The following is a 21,638-nucleotide window of genomic DNA, read 5'->3' as shown; positions in this document are numbered from 1 at the left end:
ATTTCCACCATGGGAGATCTTCAGGCTGTACCCAAATGGTGTACTCGAGGTTTTTCATGCATTTCACCCCATCCCTTCGTAACGCCGCCTGTGCGGTGACCACATGTACAGAGTCCCACGGTGGATAGAGCTTGTAAGATATGATGTAGTTTGTTGTAATTATCCGGCGTCACTTATTGTTGAGATTAATGTGGCGTCCGGGTCTAACCTGTGCACTCACTCCTCTATTCAGCTTGACCTACTAACTTCATATAAACCTTATTCAACGTTCAGTTTTAACTGTATAATCATACGTATAGGATATTAGCGACGACGAAATGAAGTGCTCTGCATAATTTTGAACTCCTTCGACTTCATAAAGGTTAACTGAGTGTATGACGAGCGTTATTGCATTACACCTGCCTCCTGTGTAAGCGTTGCTTGGGGCTTTGCGAAAATTTAGCGATTCACTCGGCGCAAGAATCACCGTAGAAGGGCATGTCAAGTAACATTTTTTTTATTGCCTCTTACAGGCTTACGCATTCCCCGTAGAAAAGGTATTCGGACCTGGCTGGCACTCTTCGACAAGGAAAGTTTTCTTCTCCGCTGATGAATGTAACTAGAGAAAATCAGGGCTGTTGAATCGCGCAAGCTAGTGGAAGCATCGTAAAAGGGAGAAATGGTCGTTGACCCTAATGCAGTACGAAGCTACAACGGGAAGCACTTTGGGTTTCTCAGCAAGAATACTTCGCAGTTAAGGAAAAATTAGTCCTGGTCTAGCTTTCCTTTGTAGCTCCATGTCGCAATTGGCTGGATGAACTTTTTTTTTTCATTTCACGAATGTAACTTTAAATTGCGGACTTCCAGTGCAAACTCGGCACTGCGAGCTTTGCGATGCACGGAAATTACAGTTTGTGTGTCCGAATCAAGTCTAAATTCAATTTTTTTCCGGTGAGCCTGTCGACGATTTGTGTTTGCTCACAGTTACCTGTTCATGTTTATTTTGATGTTCACATGACACAACTCGTAACCTGTTCACGTCTGAGGTGTTCTTAAGTGGTATGCATCCGCCGTTGACAGTTCTACTAAACTGCGATCAGTCAGGGCATTGGTGCAGGAAGGTATGGTAAGTATCAAAACATAACATTCCTACGGGGGCTTATATTAAACTTGCGTTAGACCACGTATTTTGGTTACGTGTAAGCCAGAAGTGTTATGCACTTTTCTAAGAGCCAGCTGTCACCCCAGTGTGGCAGGAAAAAAAGAAAAGATAGCTGAGCGAGAAACTCGGTCCCCGTATTGCTTTGTGACGTCGAACCTCAACAGGCCCCCTTCGTAGGGAATTACTCAGTCTCCATAAGAACGGGACATCCACGGCCGGGTATTGAACCCGCAACCTCATGGCCCGAAGCGAAAAGTCTTAGACAACAAAGCATCGCGCCCGGCAGCATGTAGCCGCAATAAACACTCCGCTGTAAATGGAGAAAGCAAAACCAGTCCTTCGAAACAGCGCTATTGTTTGTTTTTTTTTTTTTTTGCAGCGAAGCTGTATTTGTCTACGCGATTCGTCCGTCCGTCTGTCGCCTGTACGCCGAAAACTCCTCCGACGCAAACCCGTGTACATGCGCGCAAAAAAAAAAAAAGAGAGACAGGCGCGCGACTGGCTGCGCAAGTAGTGACGCTGTTGGTCTCCGTAGCAGCCGAGCACGCGAGTAGTAGTTTCTCTCCGGTTCCGAATTGTGTATACGCCAAGCGTCATGCGTACTCCTGAGCAGAAGGCAGCTTTCCAACAGCAACGTCCCTAGCAGAACCGGGAACGAGCTTGTCGATGCCATGCCGATGCTGCAGCCCGGGCAACAAACAGGCTAGTGCAGCCGGTACAAGCAGCAACTGCGTACCGATGAACCGGCAGCCACCCGAGCCGTCTTTTAATGAACTTTCGGGATTTACCCAGTGATAAACATCAGGACCACGCGTTTTAGCTTCGCTGCTTTTTAATTTTTACCTAGAAGGCATTCTTCGAACCCAGGTCGTATCATAATCATCCATAGTGAATTTATTATCTATTTATCATAGTGAGTCGAGCTCTCGAGTGTCACAAACACCATTCCATTGTACCTCGCCGGCAAGGATGCACAGTCTGACGAGTCCACGAAAGCCTTCATATGCCATGGTCGCAATTCCGGCACCAGAAGTCTTCACTTTATCTCCCGGATGATGGCGCGGCAAGTGACAGAGGCAGACATACGCAGTGCTGACTAATCGTTCGTCATACCTCGAAGGCACTTGAGTGAGAGCGCTTCGGCCAGGTCAGTCCAAGGACACGTAGGAAATCGCCAATGGACTCCTCGTTGTTAACTTCTGTGTGGCAGCTGCACAGGAAAAGGTTCAAAAATACTATTTTTTTTTTAAATAGCGGGTTTCAAATACAACCATTTACTTAGGGCAAGCTTACACATGAGGTAGTAATGAGAAAATGGGTCTGATTCGCCGCAATCTGGTCTTTTTATTTGCAAAGTTTGGGGTCAACCGATAGTTAAGGGACAAGTAACGTTGCCATGGAGCTAACTTGCATATTTTCATTATAAAAACCTGCAGTCACCATAAGGACACACAAACGTCACGAAGATGACTCAAATTGAAGGCAGTTGTTTGAAAATCACACGACAGATCTCTGCATTAAAAAATTAAAAAACATTTTCGCAGTCAATAAAACTACATGACGAAGAGAAAATTTTACCCAATGCTTATGAGTGTAGCGACTATAGTGACTGACTATAGTGACTAGTGACTGTAGTGTAATGACTATGAGTGTAGTTACTAAACTTGCGTTCAAAAACAAGAAAGGGGCTGGCAGATGGAATGGCACACTGTGGTATAAACTTTTTTAAAACAGGGTTGAAGTACCTCAGACAGGCTGGCCAACGTTTCGATAGGTGGACCTATCTTCGTTTATACCACATAAACTTGCGTTAGTATCAAACAGAGTGTAAATATTCAAGCCAGTCAAATTCCATACAATCTGCACAGTATTTATTTTATCATGTTGTGCAGTATCTCAAAAGTTTGTTTGTCACAGTAACAAGCTCAATCGCTATTGTGGCTTCTCGCGATATAAATATTGTTACAAAGAGGAAGCCCGATGCGGAAACGCATGCACACGGTGATCGGACAGTGATCGATGGTGCCATGCGGTGGGATCAGCTGCACGTGCAGCTTCGGCTGGGCTTGGCGCTTGATATGGCGAAAACCGTCGTCTGTTCAAGAACGGCATCGAGGACCAGCAGTTGCGACAGTGTCGGGCGACGTGACCAACGCGGCGACAGCTGAATCATATAGGTCGGTCATCCGGTGTTCGCCACACTGCCATGTGGCGAGAATCTCGATGGACCCATTGATTTTGAGTACGCACGGGCGAAGGAACTTCGGTTGGCCGGGAACTGACCGCGGTGCAAACCGACCGCAAGCCGACATTGGCGAGTTCTTGGCGCACAATAGCCTGAATAAGGCGAACCATAGGGGCGCATGTATCATTGAAAACTGGGTACACAGCCGCGGGACATATGGCTTCCAGCTCAGGGCGATCAATCTTCGTCATCTGATCTGAAGGCAGCTGCTGTCGTGAAGGACAGTCCTGTCGGTCTTCGCAAGACGATGTTGCAACCGTATTGGGAAGCCGTGCAAATGACTGATAGATACGGCGGCTGTTCACCTGTTCGAAACGCTTGCACTCCGTGATGATGTCAATGACCGAAGTACAGTTCTTACACATGAGTAAACTGAAGGTGTCAACGGCTATACCTTTTAGGGCATGCCCTAGTCTTTCATATTCCGGCATTTCAGCGTCGCCCTTGCAACAGAGTACCAGCAAGTCTTGTATATAGGTGACGTAGCCTTCGGTGGATGTCTGAATTAGAGACGCCAACTTTTTGTTGGCGACGACCTCCTGACCCACTTGTTTTCCGAAAAGATTTCGCACCTTCTGCTTGCAAGTATCGCAGTCACGGAGTTCGGGATTTTTAAACCTTACTCGCGCATTTCCCGCCAAGTGAAAAATTAGGTTCGTAAGCATAACTGTGGGATCCCATATTTTGTGGCTGCTCACCCACTCATACATCTCCAGCCAGTCGTTGAAGTTGGCGCCATCAGTACCGCGGAAGGCTCCTGGATCACGCGGATGCGTGAATACGACAGTCGACACAGTCGACGCAAGCGTTGCCGAATTGAGCACCGTCTCCTACGGCATCGGTAAAAAGCCGAAGCGACAGCCACTGTGAAACTCCGTTGAGTCGTTAAACCGCACCTCCTGCAAATGTCACGAAGAGGACGATCGATGCCAGGCACGTACACAAGGGGGCTCGGCCCGCCCCCCCCCCCCCCCCCAAAAAAAAATTAAGACGCATACCCCCCCCCCTTCCCCGCCCACGCCACCACTTCACACACACATTCATAAAGCGCCGCCAAATCAATGTTGAGATTTGACAGCTATTCCGCGGTCAACATTTTGCGCCTTTTTCCCTTTTTTTGGATGGAGGTAGTTATCGGCGTCTCCTGGGATGTGAAGGCCGGTTTCCTCACCAATTCAGTGCCCGCGCGATTAACTCGAGATGCATTCAGTTGTCACCGTCTATTCAATGGTCACACGCATCGTTGTTGCTCCGTTAGTTCAAACTTCGTTTAAACTGATCCAGGGACCAGGAAAGGGATTCAGTGCGTGGTCAGCTGGTCTGTATGCACGTGGAACGAGTTGCGGCCAGAGAAAATGCCATTTGCGTTTAACTTTTCTTTTGTTTCATTATTTCCTCGAGTGACTGCGCACCGCGACGCTGACAGTTCCTCGGAACCATTACGGGGTCTTAGGGTCTCACAGGAGTACCGACCACTGCGAGTTCGAGCTTAGCGAGCCACAGGGCCGCGTCAGCCGTCAGCCTCTAGCGCCGCTGCGCGCGAGCTCAGGCCACAAGGTGCTACCGAGCGACGCACGCAAGAACACAGTATTGCCCTAAGTTGACGGAAACCGTTTATTGTCTCCAACGGCACCCAACACTACACGAACGCCCGGTCCCGGGACGGCGGGGACCCAGAGGGATTTCGCACCAAGGGCGAAAAATACAGTTAGGGGCGCCTGTAGCACGTCGCTGCGAGAGCACAGGCTCAAGCTGGGACGCGCCGCTACGAAAAGTCCCGGCGGCTATGCTACTTGCTCTCGCGATAACCAACGGGCCAACTCGCGAGAGCTCGGACAATCTCCTTCGGCTTGAGCCTCCGATGAGTGCGGCTCATCGTGGTATACGACCTCGCGCGAGCACTAGGCACCCGTTCTTCGGCTTAGCGTCGGGATAGGAACAACTCGAGGTACGCGCTCCCCGCACGGGCAAAGGCACCGTGCGTGAGCTCAATCCTAGTCACAAAGGTGTGGGCGGACGAGAGAGAGCATAGACGTACCGGCGCAGTCCTCAAGGCGAAAGAGAGTCATAGTTACTCCAGCGGTTTACTCGCGCTTCTCTTGAATTTCTTCACCGTCCCCACAGGGGGCTGCGACAGGTGAGGGTGCATAAGTTCGCTGTTCAAGGGGAGCAGCGAACTTATGCACCCTCACCTGTCGCAGCCCCCTGTGGGGACGACAATACGAGGCGCTACGTACCAGCTCCCATTGGAGCAGTAGCGTTGTTTGGGAACGGGGCCGGAGCCCTCCCCGAACAGTGCACACCAGCACATTCGTCTGCCACGGCTCCCTTCGTAATGCAAGGCAGTGCGATGTCGCAGCGCTCTCTATCGGCTCCCTGTGGAGTTTACGGAGCGCAGCACGGAAACGGGGCCTTAGACCTCTCCGACGTTTGCCCAATGGCTGCTACTCAAATGAGCAGCCAAAACCAGTGGCCTGCCACGGCCCCCTGTGGGGATTACAATGCTGCAGCCATGAATTTCGCTCACTCGGCTCCCTTTGGAGTGCATTCAGCTGTGCCCAGTGGCGCAACCTTCGAGCGCGCACCTGTTTTGTCGACGCTGGCTGCAAGCGGCCTAAGCAATTCACGTATAGCTGCCTCAAGTGGCGGCTGTGAACGACAGCAGGCGCACCCCGCTAGGAGCCCGTTTTGCTCTGGGGCTGGCGGCGCCGCGGCCGGTATCCCTGTGGAAACCGCGCCGCTAATCGAGCTGGACGACTGCTCACCCTTGCTTAAAACTCTTAAAGCCAAAAGGATCGAGGGGCCCCGCTTTCGCGGTCTCGAATCATACTGAAATTCAAGATCAAGCAAGCATTTACCCTTTTGCTCTACGCGAGGTTTCTGTGGCTCGCTAAGCTCGAACCAAAAAATATAGGAGGCTATGCTCGAACCCGCGGTGGTCGGTACTCCTGTGAGACCCAAAGACCCCACAACATATACCCGTGATGTGGGTTAGATAAGGTGAAAAATAAAACAGTGCGAGACAGCGTCCATCATCAAACTCTGCAATAAACCTTAAACTCATAGGCACTATGACTGTCACCCGTAACTCTTCTGGTTTTTCCCTAATTGCCAACTGGAAAACAGAATCGCAAGGATTTGAGAAATTAAGCGATCGACTAAGGGAGAGAGCCAAGGCAACACCCAAATAGGAAGGAAAAGCAAAAATTAACAAACACAACCATTTTTTTATGATAATATTCATGGATCCACATCCTTTTATTTAAAAAGGAAGTAGAAAAAACGCCGCCGGAAGTGGAAGACAATTCCGACGCTTCTACAGTTATCATTCGAGCCGCCTAAAGCAGCCAATTCTCTGCTGTGTGTCTGTAAGTGTTGTTCTAACCTTCCGCGGTGGGCGCAGTACGTCTAGAATTGCAGCTTTCTGCACCATACGTGGTTGTACGCGACTGGCGGCCACGCATTGTTACGTAACTTCCCAAATGGCAATACGAGTCGGTTGTGGCACTTAACTTGGTAGAGCAGTAAACGAGAAATCCAAAAGAACTGTGATTGTTCCGCAAATATATACTTCTGTATAATTTGTCCAGAACTAATTCAAAAATACGCTACTATAGTCGTATACAACTTAAGTCTGCAATGAATCCCCGCCCACGCCCTCATAACTGCCAGCCACTGTTCCTCCGCGAGACTGCAAATAATTCATACTTCAAACTTTTTCTGTTACCCAAATAAGGCGGTAACTGCAAAAATAAAATTATTAGCATGTAATTTTATGCCTTTTCTCTCGCCCATTATAGTGGAATAGGGAATGCCTAATTCCTTATTGAATTGAAATAACATGCTTACTTCGTTACAACTATTTCTTGTGAAGTTTCACTTCAGTTGGGCACTGAAGTTTCATGACTAAAATGGTTGCAGCAGTGAAATGAACTGCACCGCAGACTTTGAAGACTCCATACAATTTGTCCATGTCTGTTGCACAGCTCATTCCTTCCAACGATGAAAAGACTGCAAGAAGAGCATGCGCTCCGGAGGCATCAAGTACAACGCCATATTCATGCGGCCATACAAATGGCCGCATGACGACGATTTTGTATGCTTCTGTGATTGGCTGATGGAGTAGCCTAACTCCGCGCGGTATGCGTTCCTTTGTTGCCAACTGCTGTTTTTTTTTAGGTTTTATTCTACTAAAGTAATATTTATTTTGCGCTTTCGCTTCTTTACTTGTCCTTCGCAGTGTTCTCTCTGCGCTTATTTCCTGCGCGAGTCCATTTGACGTGGTTCTTTGTTTGCCAAGTAAAGGAGAGGTGTATCGCATAGGCGTACCTGTGAAATACACCTTATTTCATTTCTCTTTTGTCGGTTTACGCGTATTTATGGCGAATGGTGGACGTTATTCACATATGTAAGGTTCCCCCCCCCCCTCATTTGCATAGAAAAGTTACCCAGGGTTGCCCCCGCCTCCCGAAAACAAATCCTAGGCACGTGCCTGGTCGATGCACAAATGAATGTACAACTGTCTACATAGGTAAAAAGTTAGTGGTAAACGCGCAGGCTGGTACAAAGGCCACAACTCCAGGCGACAATCTACCGCTTCCTCTTCGTCTCTCTCTTACTCGAATGGTCCTGTCCAAATGCACCGTAACAATATAGCTTTTAAGCTAGCCTTGCATGGGCTGAAAACGGCATTGTAGTGCGGATGAAGCAACGCGTGCAGCAGTGGGACACTGTCTGGGCGGGACGTGCGAGCGCACATCGCGAACTGCTGACGCCGACTGAGAGCGTCCTTGCTGTGACAGTCGTGCGGTCCTTCCGCCTGCCGTGCAACGTTATTCAATGTAAAGAACAGTTGTGGCCGTATTTTCATTCGCTTGAAAATCAAGTCAGTCGTATACAGTCCTTTCTACGTGGACATTTTCGCCATGTGCATAAAACAGAATTCACTATTCACTTCAACGGTGGTTTCCAAAAACGAGATTATGAGGATTACGTTTCAACACTTCTTGTCAACCAAACATGTTGTCAACTTGCCTTTTTCAACGTACTTTACTTGAGGCAACCTCAAGCCTGTGGTGACTCGCTGACCCTGCTAGAGAGGTTGCGGTGACTAACCACCTGTCTTTCACGATCATTCATATTGTCTAAACGCGCGCACATTTTCGAGATCGATCTCACCATGTTGCAACCTGGAGTCGAAGTCCCCGCAGCTTCTCAACAGCTGAGATGAAGCCAGCGCGTGGCCTACTTCACCTCTGAAATGGAGCCTTGGCTACTTGAATGGGCTCACACGTCAAGTAGCGTAGTTCCACCATGGTAATGTAAATTCGAGGCTGATTAAAAAATATATCCTAGATTTTTTTTCCAATGAAAGTATTACGTTTAAAAACAGCGCAAAGGCGTAACTTGGACAAGAGAACAAAGAATGGGACACACCCGGCGTTAACTTAGAACTGCGTTTATTGGAAAAAACACGATGGTTATTTGAGGCCTTACGTCAAACGTGCGCGCATGCTCGATGTGCATGAAAGCACTTGTGAAAAAGGCCCGCAACACAGTTGCCAAGAATTTTGGGCCTGTTAAAAACAACCCGACTAGTTGCAAACAGAAGGCAGTAGCTTTGCTGTTATTGTTCGATCTAGAAGCGCGAGCAAAGAAGGTGAACAACGCTGAGCTACCCGTTCTTTAAATTTTCTTTGCGGCGAAGACGCAAAAACCCGAAGTCCCCTTCAGGGCAATTGTGTCCGAACACCACACCTGGCAGATAGTTGTTTCTACGTGCTTAAACATTTGTCGACGCTTACTGTGGCAGACCCGTTCCTGGTTCCTCATTCGGAAGAGATCGTAAAGTTCCTAATGAAGAATAACCCAGGATCATGTTCCGGTTTAAGCATTGACGCTGAAGATTTGTTTGTTTTTTTTTCCGTCCACATAACACGCTCCTACAGCACGTTCAGGAATACATTGAGGAGGGAAATTATGAGCGCGTATTTCTAAGTGAATGAGGAATTAACACTGAATCCTTTCTAGAACTCCTGTCTCTCTACCTCAATGATACGTACGTTGTTTTGGAATGGCAAACATATATGCAAAAGTCTGATGTGTGTATACTTGCCAAAGTAGCCTCAGGCATAAGTAAAATTTCTCTTTACCGTGTTGAGAAAAAAGTGGAGAAACACTCGGCCAATGATATTATACGTATTTTAGGTACGTAGATGATTTTCTTGTGCTTGTCGAATCCCTCGAACCTGAAAGTGTGCCACGTGTTCTTGATGTTTTTAAACAAAACGATTCCGGACTCAAATTCACGCATGAAGTCCCAAACATAGCATACTGCAGTACTTATATTTAAAGCTAACCTTCGAACAAGATCACCTGTGCTGGCAGTATTCCCCTAGAAGCGAGGAGCTCCTGTTGAACTACAGGTCACGCCCCTCAAAACTTGTAAAAAGTGGGATAGTAGCCAGCCGTAAGGGTATGGCAGTCAAGAAGTCTTGTCATAATAAGTGGAGCAGTAGTCTCGAGGCACAGGTACATCGATGCAGGGAGGCCGGTTTCAAGGACTGGCTCCTTCTCTCATGTGTAGGCAAAATCCTCAGGAAGTTAAATCCCTCCAAACGCAACTTGGAGCAGCGTAGTAGCCCGGTTGAAAGGAGTAAAAAAGTAACGGTAATGCCATACGTTCATTCTCTCACACACAGGTTTAAAAAAGTAGGCGCCCGATATGGTGTCAAAGTTTGGTTTCAGCTCCTAATAAAGTTGGTAAGGTGGGAGCAGCTGTCCGAAGAAAGAGAGAAGGAATAAGAAAGAATACATGCCGTAAAGGCGTTGTCACAGCGTTACAAGATAAGTGGTGGAAGCGTACTACACAATGAGAAAAGGCTTGCTAAACAGGGTTGAACAACGGTGTTAATCTCCCCCGCTTCCACGAAGCAATGTTTTGTGAATGACCAGTGCTTTTATTCACATCGAGCATGCGCGCTCGCTTGTAGTAAGGCTTCAAAAAGCCATCGTGTTTTTTTTTTTCCTATCAACGCAGTTGTAAGACAGCGCCGCGTGTGTCCCATCCTTTATTCTCTTGTCCGGTGAAACTCCTTGTGCCGCTTTTAAACATTATGGAAAACCACCAATTCGCCCAATCTGCCGTTCTTCGAAGGTACTATGCGGGGCTGAGTGTTGAGGGACAATCTCAAATAAAACTTGCAAGGACGTCCAGACATAATCCTTAAACAAGTAACGCTAAGATACACAACTACCAGAATTTCTACGTCAAAATTACGCTTCTTTATCTCTTGGGGAGTGTGAGGAGAGCGCTACGGCTACGTCACTACAGGTTGGTTTTTTATTGTGTCCCTCCTTGGATGGCAGTGGTGTGGCTTCAATTTCAGAGCATCATTTCCACTCCAGAATATATTTTTTTAGAAAAAGCTCCTGGGCAAAACCAAGTACGCATGCACTGATAGCACGTGAATTCGAGTACGTGGCAACGCCTGTCAAAGGTCCCTCACGCACTACTTTGACTCACTTATGGTTAAAAGCAGTTGGAAAACCCCGACTCATCGATGAGCTTACGCTTCCATGTTATTTTGAGACGAATCCGTCGTTCCCTTAAAGAACTAAGTACTACTCAACTACGATCCGAGGACCTTTCGGGAAGTGCTGCGCCAAGCTAAGTGAGTCTACTGCGATGTAAGGAAGGATGTAGCTTCCATTCAGCAGCTTCAATAAAACTTGGTGCTGGGCTAGTTAGTGATGCATTCTTTAAAACTGAATTGTTCAGTTTTAGAACAACTGAACAATCACTGAACTTCAGTTTTAAAGAAGGCATCACCAACTAGCCCAGCACCAAGTTTTATTGAAGCATAATTCTAGTACAGTGGGCCCATCTTCTTGTGTGTTTTCTCCTTCGGCGTCTCACGCGAAGTCACCCTCGTTCATCAACCTTCTTCTGTGTCACATCGTCAATGCCACTTGCCGCGCTCGACGCCTAGCCTTCGGCCTTAGGAAAGGCTGGATTCCGGATGAAGTTGTCGCGCTCTTCGGCCCTGTCAAGCCTTCCTGGGCCCATGTTAAAAGACTGTGCAAGATTCTCAGAGGAGAGAACTGTTGCCAAGTAAGGCTCTTCCAGGTCTGGCTACACCTGGCCTGCAATACCCAATACCCAGAGTGGCTCGCTGCACGGATGTATCGCACCTTTAAGACCCAGGCTGCAAAAATCACAGAGGTAACTTGGGCCTTCTTACTTAAGCACCTTCTCAGTAATGTTACAAGGAATGAGCGCGCACCCAAGATGGCAGTTGTGGTTGTAGGGGATGTCACGATCCCTGAGAAGGTCGAGCAAGTTTTGCAATAGGGGCCAAAATACGCTGTTCATACATTTGTGCCAGCTCACGACCTGCTCGCCACCAATAGAAACATTGCCCTGAAGGTCAAAGGAGAAGACCGTGAGAGGTGCCTTCTTGAGGGAGTAGAGAACATCGCTAAGATTGTTCCCAACACGGCCAGTCGTACCTCGAGACGTGTGTTAGGCGGTATTGCCGCGTATTTCAAGGAACACAAGCTATCTCTTTTACAAGCGGACAAAGACAGAGGCTTCGTCGTCATACATGTGGGCATTTACAAGGAAAAGCCTTGCAAGCAGTTGAAAAGAACTTTGTGCGAGGGAAGAAAAGCGATGTGCGTGTAACGAGGTTCATGAACTTCTGTAAAGAGTTGAACCTGACAAAATTAGGCAATGATATCTCCAATTGCAGAGGTAACTCCTTGTATGCTTTCTTCACAGCTAAAACTCACAAACCTGATATCCCTTTTAGGACCACTATTAGTGAGAATAGAAGCTGGCAGCAATGCGTCAGCCGCTTTCTACTATGTAAGGTTAAGTAGATAAAAGTGAACGATCCCTTCATGACAAAAAAATCCCAAGAAGTTTCTCTGTGGATGTGGAGGATTTATTCCGTCCCTCAACCTGAACTTTTAGTTACTGTGAAGGAGTCTGTCGAAAATGCAGGCGAACTCTCTTTTCAGGCCACAGGAGGAGTGTCTCTTGATGATTTTTTAAAGCTTTTAGAATTTTATCTGAGTCACTTTTATTCTTTTTGACAGGCAGCCTTTTCTGCAGCGCAATGGCATTTGTATAGGGTCCTGTGTTGCATCTATCTTGTGCGACATCTCTTTAGCTCATGTTGATCGCCTTTTGGATGGATATTTTATTGGAGGCCTGGGTTTTAAAGGTTTTTAGATATGTCGACGATTTGTTTACCTTTTTAAAAGCTCGTAATGACATTTCTTTTGAACATTCTGTACGACAGGTCTTAAGTACATTTAACGACCATGGTAAAGGCCTGGGTTTTACCCATGAACAGCCGCAAAATGGCGAGATACGTTTTCTAGCAGGGAAGAAGTTTGGGCGTGTTGGTGGGATGCATTCAGACTGGGATACATAGCGCAAAAAATTTCACAGGGACAAGCAGAACACAGGACGAGCGCTAACTTTCAACAAATGATTTATTGCAGCTTGTGAGTATATATATACTCACTGGGACGCCACTACAATAGAGCAGACTGAAGGAGAGGAGGAAAAAAAAACAGTCATGTGCCTACTATGCCCAAAAATTCAAGCTCTTTCCTTGATAAAAATATAGACGGCGTGCTAACACACTCTTCACCTGCTCTGGCTATCTCAGCTGCTTCCACAATTTCCCTCGTAATCTTATTCCTGTGGCGATAGACAACAACGGTTCGATCGAATAGCGGGAAGCATGGAGCCTTCGCGTCACACTTTCTACAATGGGCAGCCAGATGCCCATCTATTGCAATGCTCTCCACTTTGTTGCTATGCTCCGCCAGACGCACGTTTAAACATCTGCCCGTCTGGCCCACGTAGTACTTCCCACACGAGAGTGGGATCTTATACACAACGTTACGGGTGCATGCAACAAAAGGATCTTTGTGCGCGGTAGCGCAACCAGGCTTTGGTTTCCTCATGCGACAGCTCATCACACTCAACCTCAAGAGTTTGTTAGGTGCTGTAAACACAACGTTTACACCAGAACGTTTTCCGACCTTCTTTAGGTTGTGGGAAACCTTATGAAAGTAGGGAATTACGGCCACTTTACGTTTTTCCCTTTCTTCTTTCCTTTCTCTTACGTAGTCCGCTCTCTGCTCATCGCTCAAGCGTGAAGTTAGTTTCTTTTGACGATGCAGGCCTTCAGCAACCGAGATAATGATATGTTTCGGATAGTTCGCTGCTTCCAGACGAGCCACCTGCTTACTAAGGCCTTCATCTAGCAAGTGAGCACATGACTTAGATAGAGCGCATGACAGGAAAGAACGTACAATGCTTCTTTTTACGAGTTTAGAGTGTGCCGAACTGTACCTCAAGGGCGGCTTATTAGCTCTGGGCTCATATACCCAACACACGTGTTCGGCTTTGAAATGCAAACGCAAGTCTAAAAACCTGATATTGCCTTGCGCTGGAAATTCAGTAGTGAACGTAAGTGGCCTATAATACTCATTGAAAGAGGCAAGAATACAGCTAACAGCAGGGTTTGAACAGTCAAAACGGCAATCTACCTGAGAACTGGCAGCTGGAACAAGTAAGGATCTATCTAAAAATACCAAAAAATCGTCTACATATCTAAAAACCTTAAAAACTCCCAAATCACCCACCCGCGCGGCAAAAGCCTTGTCACAACGAGCTAAAAACAGGTCACTTAAAATGGGCGCTATGCAAGAGCCTATGCAAACACCCTGCTTTTGCAGATAAATGTTATTGTCAAATTGGACAAAGGTAGACCTCAAATAAAATGATAAAAGCTCTAAAAACCTTGCCACACTAACACCACAAGCGTTAGAAAAAAGGACAGTGCCGTGCTCATCTAGACAAGGCTTGCTCATCTAGACATGCTCATCTTGTGACAAGGCTTTTGCCGCGCGGGTGGGTGATTTGGGAGTTTTTAAGGTTTTTAGATATGTAGACGATTTTTTGGTATTTTTAGATAGATCCTTACTTGTTCCAGCTGCCAGTTCTCAGGTAGATTGCCGTTTTGACTGTTCAAACCCTGCTGTTAGCTGTATTCTTGCCTCTTTCAATGAGTATTATAGGCCACTTACGTTCACTACTGAATTTCCAGCGCAAGGCAATATCAGGTTTTTAGACTTGCGTTTGCATTTCAAAGCCGAACACGTGTGTTGGGTATATGAGCCCAGAGCTAATAAGCCGCCCTTGAGGTACAGTTCGGCACACTCTAAACTCGTAAAAAGAAGCATTGTACGTTCTTTCCTGTCATGCGCTCTATCTAAGTCATGTGCTCACTTGCTAGATGAAGGCCTTAGTAAGCAGGTGGCTCGTCTGGAAGCAGCGAACTATCCGAAACATATCATTATCTCGGTTGCTGAAGGCCTGCATCGTCAAAAGAAACTAACTTCACGCATGAGCGATGAGCAGAGAGCGGACTACGTAAGAGAAAGGAAAGAAGAAAGGGAAAAACGTAAAGTGGCCGTAATTCCCTACTTTCATAAGGTTTCCCACAACCTAAAGAAGGTCGGAAAACGTTCTGGTGTAAACGTTGTGTTTACAGCACCTAACAAACTCTTGAGGTTGAGTGTGATGAGCTGTCGCATGAGGAAACCAAAGCCTGGTTGCGCTACCGCGCACAAAGATCCTTTTGTTGCATGCACCCGTAACGTTGTGTATAAGATCCCACTCTCGTGTGGGAAGTACTACGTGGGCCAGACGGGCAGATGTTTAAACGTGCGTCTGGCGGAGCATAGCAACAAAGTGGAGAGCATTGCAATAGATGGGCATCTGGCTGCCCATTGTAGAAAGTGTGACGCGAAGGCTCCATGCTTCCCGCTATTCGATCGAACCGTTGTTGTCTATCGCCACAGGAATAAGATTACGAGGGAAATTGTGGAAGCAGCTGAGATAGCCAGAGCAGGTGAAGAGTGTGTTAGCACGCCGTCTATATTTTTATCAAGGAAAGAGCTTGAATTTTTGGGCATAGTAGGCACATGACTGTTTTTTTTCCTCCTCTCCTTCAGTCTGCTCTATTGTAGTGGCGTCCCAGTGAGTATATATATACTCACAAGCTGCAATAAATCATTTGTTGAAAGTTAGCGCTCGTCCTGTGTTCTGCTTGTCCCTGTGAAATTTTTTGCGCTATGTATCCCAGTCTGAACGTTTTCTAGACCTCAGGCTGAGGATAACTAAGGGACGCACCTGTTGGGCGTATTTCCCACGTGCAAAAAAAGAGCGTTTGCCGTATGAATCGTCGCATTCAAAGACCGTGAAAAGAGCAATTGCATCGCTCTGCATGGAATCGGTGCTTCAAAAGTCGTGCCCGCACGAAATGCTTTTTAGCTTTGACAATCAGGTTCGCAGGCCTTTGGCCGTAGGCTTCCCTTACTCGGTCTTTGCAGCAGTCACTGAAACCCTCCTCAAGAAATTTGGTTCCCGACGAATGAAGGCTGCACCTGAACGCGTGAAGACCAAACCTGAGGTGATGCCTTACATTCAGAAGCTTTCACACAACCTCAAAAAAGTGACCAGCAGGCACAATGTGCCGCTTGTTTTTTCTGCGCCAAACAAGTTGGCAAAGCTGTGCCCCCGCATCTGCGGTGAAGGTCAGCGCTGTTGCAAAAAGCAGCATGAAAATGTCTTCATCAGGTGTGACCTAGGAGTGGTTTAGTTTATTCCGCTGTCCTGCCGAAATTGCTATATCGGGCAGACGGGGCATTCCCTCAATGACCGCTTAAGGGGACACTCTCAAAACTTAACGAAACAAGTCAAACTTGCGAATTCAGTTTCGCATGTGATGGTTTGCAAGTGCGTGCCGCGGTTCAAAGAAGCAAAGGTTCTGGGCAGAAGTGCAAGCGCAAAAGCTAGAGTTTTGCTGGAAGCTTTCCACAGACAAAAAAGGCGGGTCTGTGCATCAGCGATGCTGCAATATATTTGTACTCGGCTGAGCGCACACTTCTGGAGAGATTTGAAAAATCGTAACATATGGCTTTTCTTCAATTGGTCATGTGCTCACTTCTTGCTGCTTAGGTGTTCTATCATTTTTTTCACTTCGCGTAACTGTTTGCGATATTGCGATAAAGGAGGCTGGCGTCGTGTGGTTGTGCGCATGTGTTGTGATTCTCTTAAATATTGAATCCTTTTCAAAAAATAAGCCAGGTGCCAGTAGCGTTTCCTCGTCGTTGTGTCGTCTTTTCACTGTGTGTTCGTCCTTTTTAGCGCTACCTTCAGTTTTAAAGAATTCAGCAGCTGTTCCGCGCTGTCGGTAGACCCATATTGGCCTCGAGCTCCACCAGTGGAAAAGCTGGCGCCACCGTCGGCGTGACGTGCTAGGAGGGATCACGTGGACATAGCGGCCGCGTCGGCTGCTTCGGGCGCGCCGAAGGGAGCTGAAAACGAGTTTAAATTCCCTCGGACGCTGCGGTCCCCATTTAGTGGCGAAATTTTCCCGCTTCGAGTGTCTCCTTTACAACGCTAGTAAGCACTACAATAGGTAGTAGGTGCCTTTGAAGGCGCGCAACATGGTAGGCTACTGCTCGGTGCCGCAGGGCCGGACGCACGTAACGGAGGCCGGTGTCAGCCTTATTCACACGTAGCCGCAGGACAAGAAGCTGCGTGAAGCTTGGCTCGCGAAACATAAAACCGGGAAACAGTCATCGGCTGCAACTCGGGTATGCAGCAAGCACAGGCGCGAGGAAGATTTCTGCTACGGCGCCCGGTCTGCGATGTTCTGAAAACGCGCACTGAGACGCTCGCCCGAGTCCGCTGCCCGACTAATGTCATGACGGTTTGGTGTATGAACTTGTCGATGCTATAGATACTGGCAAGTTCAGTGGACTGGAAAGGCAGCTGTAAGAAGCACATTTAAAAAAAAGCATGGCATATGGTCATGTTTGTGCTATGAATTAATGCACCGGATTACAAAAAAGGAGCAGAGGGAAATTGCACGCTGAGTGCACCGATAAACATGCAGTGCGACGCAACTCGAGAAATAGTATTGAAAGGTCAAAGAATTCAGAAGGAAAAAAAAAAGATTGAATCGTCGCGACGGCACATCACAGTCCCCGTAGGCGTCGAAGTCTCTACAATGAAATTATTTTTGAAGAGCTCTGATAGCGCCCACGCAACAATGGTTGCTTGTATACTGTCAAATGCTCATATTCTGCGGCCTAAAGCTCATGGCACGGTGCGAAAACGTGCGCGCGGAGAAAGCGAAACAGTGCGCGGACAAGCATGCAGACGCGCAGTCGGTCGCTGCGAATCTACGCGATCGCTGCATTGAGGCTTCATTCTATTACGCTCCATTTAGTTATACAAACACTATAAGAACCTATTTCACATAGTTTGCTCTCAGCGTTTACCTACCTTTCACGCAAGTAGCCGGTTCGGCAGACTCCATCGCGGCGACCGCGCGCAGTGGCGTTCACTGTACGTATTCGGTAAAGAGATAGCGGCTGTAAACGATTGTGTCCTTTCAGTTGGCCCAAGATTATTATTTAGACAGTAAAAAACTTCTCTCGTTTCGAAAGTACTTACAGAAATGTCCGGGAAAGCTCGCGCGCGTGGTGTTTTCAGTGAGCGCTGACAGAAAGTGAGAGAGGCACAAAGGAGAGATGCCTCGACCTGCACCACTAGTGTATCGCAGGTAGTGAGCGCTGACAGCAAAACCTATGAGGAGCGCGCCACGTGATCCCTCATACTACGCCAGCGAGGCGCTTCCGATAGAGGGCGACTCCGTAACTCCTCGCCGCCAATACTGGCAAGCTTAACAGCCTTGTAATTGTCCACGCCTCGTTTGGCATTGTTTCTGCGCTCTCTACCATTTTGCAGGTTTCGCTCGCAGAGTTTCGCAATTGCTATTAGAGGGAGAAGAATTACGCTCTTCAATTTCCCACAGACGCTGTCTTGGCGACAGCCTCTGCGTGAAAGGAGCACTCCGAGATGGCACCATTGTACCATCTATGCATGAAACGCATTGCAGCAGCAATTATGCAGGCACATAACACAGTTCTTTGCGTCTAATTTGCGGAGACACTTTGCAGTTAAGTGCACTACAGGCCACGCTGGTTGAGATATCAATACTGCCTCAGTATCCCTAACGAACCGAACAACTTTACGGTTGACTTCAATGACGGATTCCCACCGCGAAATTTCGAGAATAATGTTTCGAGAGCCCGTTCAATACACTAGATTTGAGTGTCAGGGTGATACTTTGGACATTTCACATTACTTTACATAAAAATCAGCGTTTTATTGCTTGCGGTTTACTCGATAGAACATGAATGAGAAATTCACAAGGATAACGGAAATGCCCTATCCTATTTTTCACTCGCCTTCTAAATAAAAGAAATGGCGAGTTTCACATTAAGGGCGACTTAATAAACGTGATGGCAAGGTTAGGCGTTGCTCTGAACCGCTTTTAACGGTGCTCTAACAATACGCCGGGGCGACACCTTCCCGTGAAGCAGCGTGCGAGCTAAATCACTCGTCTCAACGCTGGCATAACCAGAAGTGCCGCCAGCGGCTTCGCAGGCGTCCCATCTCGGTAGTGAACATGTTGCAAGACTATACTCGCGGAGAACTTTCTGTGGCAATGAAAGGAAAGCTAAAGACGCGTGGCTGCTGCACATGTGTCACGGCGGCAAGTAGTCCGGCAGCGTTGACAGTGCTTTTAGTGTCTCGTAGGTTCTGCTGTCAGTGCTCACTGAAAACACCCCGCGCGAGTTCTCCCGGACATTTCTGTAAGTACTTTCGAAACGAGAGAAGTTTTTCACTGTCTCAATAATAATCTTGGGCAAACTGAAAGCACACAATCGTTTACAGACGCTATCTCTTTACCGAATACGTACAGTGAACGCCACTGCGCGCGGTCGCCGCGATGGAGTCTCCCGAACCGGCTTCTTGCGTGAAAGGTAGGTAAACTATGTGAAACTATGCAAACTATGTGAAATATGTTCTTATAGTGTTTGTATAACTAAATGGAGCGTAATAGAACGAAGCCTCAATGCAGCGATCGCGCAGATTCGCAGCGACCGACTGCGCGTCTGCATGCTTGTCCGCGCACTGTTTCGCTTTCTCCGCGCGCACGTTTTCGCACCGTGCCATGAGCTTTAGGCCGCAGAATATGAGCATTTGACAATATACAAGCAACCATTGTTGCGTTGGCGCTATCAGAGCTTTTCAAAAATAATTTCATTGTAGAGACTTCGACGCCTGTGACGTGCCGTCGCGACGATTCAATCTTTTTTTTTTTGTCTTCTAAATTCTTTGACCTTTCAATATTATTTCTCGAGTTGCGTCGCACTGTATATTCATCGGTGTTCTGAGCCTGCGATTTCCCGCTCTCCTTTTTTTGTAATCCAGTGCATTAATTTATAACACAAACATGACCATATGCCATGCTCTTCTTTATTGCATGTGCTTCTTACCGCTCCCTTTCCACTCCAGTGAACTTGCCAGTATCTATATCATCGACGAGTTCATAGACAAACCGTTATGACATTAGTCGGGCAGCGGAAACGGGCGAGCGTCTCAGTGCGCGTTTTCTGAACATCGCAGACCCGCCGCCGTAGCAGAAATTTTCCTCTCGTCGGTGCTTGTTGCATACCCGAGTTGTAGCCGATGACTGCTTGCCGGTTTTATGTTTCGCGACCCAAGCTTCACGCAGTTTCTTGTCCTGCAGCTACGTGTGAACAAGGCTGACACCGACCTCCGTTACGTGCGTCCGGCCTTGCGGCACCGAGCAGTAGCCTACCATGTTGCGCGCCTTCAAAGGCAGCCACTGACCTATTGTAGTGCTTTCAAGCGTTGTAAAGGGGACACTCGAAGCGGGAAAATTTCGCCACTAATTGAGTACCGCAGCGTACGAGGGAATTTAAACTCGTTTTCAGCTCGCTTCGGCGCTCCCCAATCAGCCGACACGGCCGCTATGTCCACGTGATCCCTCCTAGCACGTCACGCCGACGGTGGCGCCAGCTTTTCCAGTGGTGGAGCTCGAGGCCAATACTATCGCTATAAAACATGGTTCTCTACAGCACATCTACAATGCGGTCCCAGTTTACTAGCTTTGATAATCTCGAGCTTCTCTAGTGGCAGGGAACCAAAAATGTCTATAGTTAGTTGTACATTGAGAGAACATTCTCAAACCGACTGGTAGCTTGTTTGCGCCAAAAGGAGAAAGGTCGTTGCCCCATCAGACGCGCCTCACCTGAGGTACAGTAGGGCCAGCTTATCACGGGTGGTCTGATGGCGATTCGGAGTCAGCGAGACGCCCGTCACCAGTTCGTACATCAGGTCCTTGTCCCGGAAGTTCCTGTACTTGTAGGTGGCATATGCGAAGTCCGTCTTTCCACTGACCCATTGGCCGCAGACGTGCTGGTAGAAGTTGCTGCACGGGTCCGCACCGGGATCCATGGCGCGCTTCATGTCCCGCTCTAGCGACAGGCACTCGCTGCCCTTGCAACGTATCAGGCTCAGGCGCAACCCGATGGGTACGGCGACGCACACGGCAGCCGCGATCAGACCGACGGCGCCCACGAACGCTGCGTGGCCAAGTCGCCGCACACGGGGGTCCTCTCGCGCTGGCGATGGCGCACCTCTACCGTGCTCGCTCCGTGGTGTCATAAACCAAACCTGCGTTCGCTGCTACTTGAGGCTCTGGTGTTAATATCGTAGCGTCGACTCTGAAAGGACGATCTTCAACGCGAACGTTCTAGACAGCGCGTGAGTGGAGTGCTGCGTGCCCTCGTGCGCGCGATCTATTGAAGAAACAGCGATGGCGATATGGTGACCGCGGTTGTGAACTATGGAAAGTTGCTTTTGCCCTTCGGCCCTCGACGAGTGGCACGTAACCTCTATAGATAGATTTGCCACACAGCGACAGCTAAGTGGCACTTTATGTACAAGCTACAGGAAAAATTGTACAAAACAAAATTTTCATTTATTTATTTATTTATAAATACTGCGATCATTTACAAGATCTTATCAGGGTGGGAGCATACAATTACGCTCCTACAAACATACACTACAAGCAATCATGTCGATACTTGAATTCAACATAGCAAAAACGACACAATGCATGAAAAAAGGAGCACGTAAACTATATGAAGCAATGAAGCGACGGACAGCGACCGAAAGAAGTACTAAAAAAGGAATAAATCTAAAAGACGTTTCGGCTTTCCTGCGGAAGCCTTGCTCACATTCACGGATGCTTGTGTATTCTTCAGAACGTGACG

At 47.8% G+C, this 21,638-nt stretch overlaps 1 protein-coding gene across 2 annotated transcripts in view; it reads right to left on the bottom strand.

Moving 5' to 3' along the window:
* The window catches only part of LOC135907908 (endothelin-converting enzyme homolog), a 40,426-nt gene extending 19,252 nt beyond the window's left edge, over positions 1–21,174 (bottom strand). Inside the window, exons 1-2 of one of the 2 annotated variants that reach the window (XM_065439692.2) lie at positions 20,612–21,174; positions 2,255–2,351 (exon numbers count right to left, since the gene is read on the bottom strand). In XM_065439692.2, coding sequence (XP_065295764.1) covers positions 2,255–2,351; positions 20,612–21,027 — 513 coding nt within the window. In that variant the 5' untranslated portion in view covers positions 21,028–21,174. The remainder of the gene's footprint in view (positions 1–2,254; positions 2,352–20,611) is intronic. The other variant, XM_065439683.2, reaches the window with a different exon arrangement.
* Positions 21,175–21,638: the final 464 nt, after the last annotated feature.

This window comes from Dermacentor albipictus, chromosome 1 (genome assembly GCF_038994185.2).
Source record: "Dermacentor albipictus isolate Rhodes 1998 colony chromosome 1, USDA_Dalb.pri_finalv2, whole genome shotgun sequence".
Classification (NCBI taxonomy): Eukaryota; Metazoa; Arthropoda; class Arachnida; order Ixodida; family Ixodidae; genus Dermacentor; species Dermacentor albipictus.
This window is presented reverse-complemented; position numbering and strand designations above follow the sequence as displayed.